The 4,735-nt window shown below is 19.1% G+C and overlaps 1 protein-coding gene across 2 annotated transcripts in view; it reads left to right on the top strand.

Annotated features, from left to right (window-relative positions):
• The window catches only part of LOC102672512 (endoribonuclease Dicer), an 11,825-nt gene that overhangs the window by 4,256 nt on the left and 2,834 nt on the right, over positions 1-4,735 (top strand). The window contains exons 6-19 of one of the 2 annotated variants that reach the window (XM_006623151.2): positions 150-226; positions 299-402; positions 536-674; positions 759-889; positions 1,001-1,241; positions 1,351-1,599; positions 1,727-2,002; positions 2,076-2,252; positions 2,328-2,532; positions 2,724-3,042; positions 3,102-3,454; positions 3,558-3,706; positions 3,850-3,957; positions 4,049-4,348. In XM_006623151.2, the coding sequence (XP_006623214.1) occupies positions 150-226; positions 299-402; positions 536-674; positions 759-889; positions 1,001-1,241; positions 1,351-1,599; positions 1,727-2,002; positions 2,076-2,252; positions 2,328-2,532; positions 2,724-3,042; positions 3,102-3,454; positions 3,558-3,706; positions 3,850-3,957; positions 4,049-4,348 (2,828 nt within the window). The remainder of the gene's footprint in view (positions 1-149; positions 227-298; positions 403-535; positions 675-758; positions 890-1,000; positions 1,242-1,350; positions 1,600-1,726; positions 2,003-2,075; positions 2,253-2,327; positions 2,533-2,723; positions 3,043-3,101; positions 3,455-3,557; positions 3,707-3,849; positions 3,958-4,048; positions 4,349-4,735) is intronic. The other variant, XM_031513968.1, reaches the window with a different exon arrangement.

Consider the following 4,735-nt stretch of genomic DNA (forward strand, 5'->3'; position numbering starts at 1 on the left):
TTTAAATATTTAATATAAAGTTATTAAAAATATTGATATATTATAATATAATAAATTATTAATAATTAAAAAACAAATGACAATAGTTCTAATTATGTATTCTATTTTATATAAAATAATTTATAGAAATATATTCATTTTTAATATAGGAATTTATGGTGCAAGTAAATGTTTATTACTTCATTTAATTCAATTAGAATGTTTAAAAAAGAATATAGAAGATGTGGTATGTAGTTATTGAACAGGACAATTTTTTAATTTTTTACTAATATTATGTAATATAATATATTATATTTAGGAAACTATAATTGTTATGGAATATATTATAACAGAAATTACTAAATGTAGAAAATTATTAGAAAATAAAATGCAAAATAAAACAGAAATAGAAAAAATTTACAAGTAAGTTAATTTCATTTATTTTTTTATATTATTAATGTTATAAATTATTAATGTTAATGAATAATGTACTAACAATTATATAATTAATACATAAATTAATTTTTTAAAACAATATTATAATTTGTAATTTTAGTTATTCATCTGATCAAGTGCGAACACTTTTTAAAATATTAAAAGATCATTATAATAATAAAAGTAAAGACCAACAATTTTGTTGTATTATTTTTGTAAAACGACGATTTACTGCAAAATTATTATATCAAATATTAAAGGTAAATAATAATTCTTTTATTTATATATATATATAATTATTAATTTAATCTTTTCTCATTATTTTATTATTTATATTATTTCAGAATATATCTATGAATAATGAAGAATATAGATTTTTACATCCAGAATTTCTTATTGGTTTTTCAAATGATCCTTATAGAAATTGTAAAGAAACATTATGTATATCAAAATGGAATAAGGAAGCTTTACATAGGTATATTTTATAAAAAATTTTTTTTTTAATATAATGCAAATCTTAAGTATAAATATATGTATTATTATTTAAAAATTATTAAAATGTACTATTTGTTAAAATTTGTTTCAGATTCAAAAATGGTTTGTCAAATTGTATTGTTGCAACAGATATTTTAGATGAAGGTGTAAATATACCAAAATGTTCATTAATCATTAGATATGATTTGCCAATGGATGTAAGAACATATATTCAAAGTAAAGGAAGAGCACGTCATGTACATAGTCAATATATATTATTATTAGATAAAGGAAATCTACGGTTTATAAACCGATATAATGAATTTAAAAAGATAGAACAATACTTACAAAAGGTATCATAATTATTTTTATTAAACATTAAAAATTTATAAATTAATTATTGTTATTTACTAACTATTTTAATTTACTAATTAATTTACTAATTTTTTATTTTTTAATTAGCTTTTGCTAAATAAAACTAGTGAACGTAATGTTCCAACTGAAAATAAAATACAAAATGAATTATATCAACACAAAATACAGCCATATGTTGTTATTAGTAATGAAGGACAAAAATGTTGTATAACTGAGCAAACAGCAATTCATTTAATAAATAAATATTGCATGTCCTTAATGAAATCAAAATTTGCATGTTTATCACCTATTTGGATTTTATATAAAATTTTAAATAATAATTGCATACAATATAGGGTAATAAATATATAAATTATAATTTAATAATAAATAATAAATAAATTATAATAAATTTTAAATTATTCTTCTGGTTATTAATTTTTTTATTTATATAAGAATTATAATTTTATTAAATATGTTTTAGGTTTCTCTTAAATTACCAATTGCATCTCCATTAAAAGTTGTCATTTTTGGTGATTTTATGCCTTCTATTAATAGCGCAAAAAGATCTGCTGCTATGAAAATGTGTATAGAATTACATAAAATTGGCGAATTAACTGATAAATTACAACCAATTACAGAAAATTTATTACTTCTAGAAAATCTAAATTATTTATTTCCAAATTGGGTTGATGAAAATGATTCAGAAAAAACTATTTTATTTGGAACATATCATAAAAAACGACATCATCATTTACAAGTAAAATATAAAAATTAATTACTTCATTGAACTAAATATAATAAATATTTCTATCTAAAATTGTTATTTATAGTTTCCATCAGCTCTATATAGTGCATTTCCTCTTCCACAAAATACAGTTTATCTTCATATTCTTCATGCTACACCTAAATATCCTATATTACATGATGATAATCGATATTTAGTATTTTATAATTTATTATGTAATAGTGCAGGTTTTGGTATACTTTCTGCAAAACAAATGCCACAGGTATAATTTTAGATCTCTTTTATAATTATTATAATGACTATTTTCTATAATACTTTTATTATTTTATTATTATAGATACCATCTTTTCCAATTTTTATGAATGTTGGTGAATTAAATGTCGATGTTAAAGTAAATCATGTAACAATGATTTTATCTGAAGAAGAAGTTAGATTCATAAAAGTTTTTCATACTTTGATATTTAGTGAAATTATACCAGTTATAAAATCATTTATGGTATTTGATAATTCTAATTTTGATAACTGTTTTTTAATTACACCAAGTAAGTAAAATTTCTAAAATATAAATTTTATATAAGTAATAAAAATGTTTATTTTTTTTCTTTTTATATAAGATCCTTGATAAGAAAAAAGATTTATATTAAAAATTTTTAAATATTTTTTCCTATTTTAAAATTAAATATAAATGAAAAAGTATAATTAATAAATGCTATTTTAAAATATAATTTTTTAGTTGATGAAAAATGGAACATAAACTGGCAAGTTATAAAACATTATAAATGTATTGAATATATATCACCAGTAGTTCCATTTGATTTTAAATCCACTGATTATGAACTAACATTAGTTAAACCTAATTATAGAGCTGCAGAAACATATATTGTTACCCATGTTTGTGATGATATAACACCAAATTCATGTTTTCCAACTGATAATTTTTTATCATATGCTCATTATTATAAAGAGAAACATGGTTTAACAATAAACAATTTAAGACAACCAATGTTAGAAGTAAAAGCAATATCAAGAAAAATAAATTATATATTGCCTAGGTAATATACAAATTTTTAGATATATTTCATTCATAATTAAATTGTATTTTTATATACAGACATATGCAGAGTGAATCAAAGAACCGAAGATATGTAGATTTGCCTAAAAATATGAAAGAACATTTAGTCCCAGAGTTATGTACTAAAATTAATTTTCCAGCTTTATATTGGCTCAAAGCAACAATTTTACCATCTATTTTGCACAGAATTTCACAGCTTCTAGTTGCAGAAGATTTAAGATATACTATTGCTAAAGAAACTAATTTAGGATTATTATCAAATAATAAATGCGTTCCATTAATAATAACTGATGAAGAAGAAAAAGAAGAATCATTTGAAATGTCCGAAAATGTTACAGAAGATATTGATGTTTTGGAATCAGAACCAGTTTTAAATGGACCAGAAATAGATGGTTATATATTTTTATAGATTTATTTTTATATATTTATTGTTTTACTTTTTTGATTTACAATTTATTATTGTTGAAAATTTATTTTAAATTTATTTTTGTACAGTATTAAATACAGAAATCTATCAATATCCATGGTCAAAATATCAAGAACCACCAAATTTGTTCAGAAACCTTGAAGATCTTCAATTAATTCAAATTGAACATTATTATCAATTTATGAGTGAAACATTTAATTCAAATAACAACATAATGGTAATATTTTATCTTTTTTATATATCTATATTTTTGTATATTTTTTTAAATCTATATTTTTAAAAATTTACAATATTTATGATATTAATGATATTTGTACATTATATTTGTTCATAATATTTATAAAAATTATAATTTTACAGAAAAGAAATAAAACTAATTTCTTAAATAAATCATCAATACCAGTACCTCCTTTACAAATCTTGATGTTAAAAAATTCATGTGGTCCAGATCCTGTTCAAATTATGTATGTAAGTACATTTTTAATTGTTTTTTCTAAATTTAATCATTTAATATAATCAATTATATTATTATATTTTATAAAAATATAAATTTCTATAGGCGTTAACTACTAAATTAGGAAATGATGCATTTAATTTAGAACGTTTAGAAACTTTAGGAGATTCATATTTAAAATTTATTATATCATTATTTTTATATAATCAATTTCCAAAATATGGTGAAGGTTCTTTAACTACGATAAAAGGAAAAATAATTGGGAATCGTAATCTCTATTATTGTGGAATTAAAAAAAATATTCCAGGACGTATGAAAGTTGATAGTTTTATACCTTTAAGCAATTTCATTGCTCCAGCTTATACAGTATTTAGACAACTTCAAGATGCATTATTAGAAGCAGAGGTTTGTATTATTTTCATGTTTAAAATTAAATCAGCAAATCAAAAATTTTTAATAAAAATATTTAAACAAGTGATAATTATTTAAAAATTACATTTTTTACTTTAATAATTTTTAAATTTGTTCTAGAAATAAATTTTTTTAACAACTTTTTCCTATATATATATAATCATCTGATTTTCTTAATTCTTGAGATAGAACAAAATTGAGTATATATTTATATACTCAATTTTATATTTTTTGAATATATATTTTGACATATTTTGAGTACATATATTTAATAATTTATACAAATTATTTATTTATTTTATTTATACAAATAATTTATAAAAATATTTTTAAATAAAATTTATAAAAAATTTTTTATAATTTTTTAAATGAATCATTTAT

This window comes from Apis dorsata, unplaced genomic scaffold (assembly GCF_000469605.1).
Source record: "Apis dorsata unplaced genomic scaffold, Apis dorsata 1.3 scaffold_815, whole genome shotgun sequence".
In the NCBI taxonomy this organism is placed as follows: domain Eukaryota; kingdom Metazoa; phylum Arthropoda; class Insecta; order Hymenoptera; family Apidae; genus Apis; species Apis dorsata.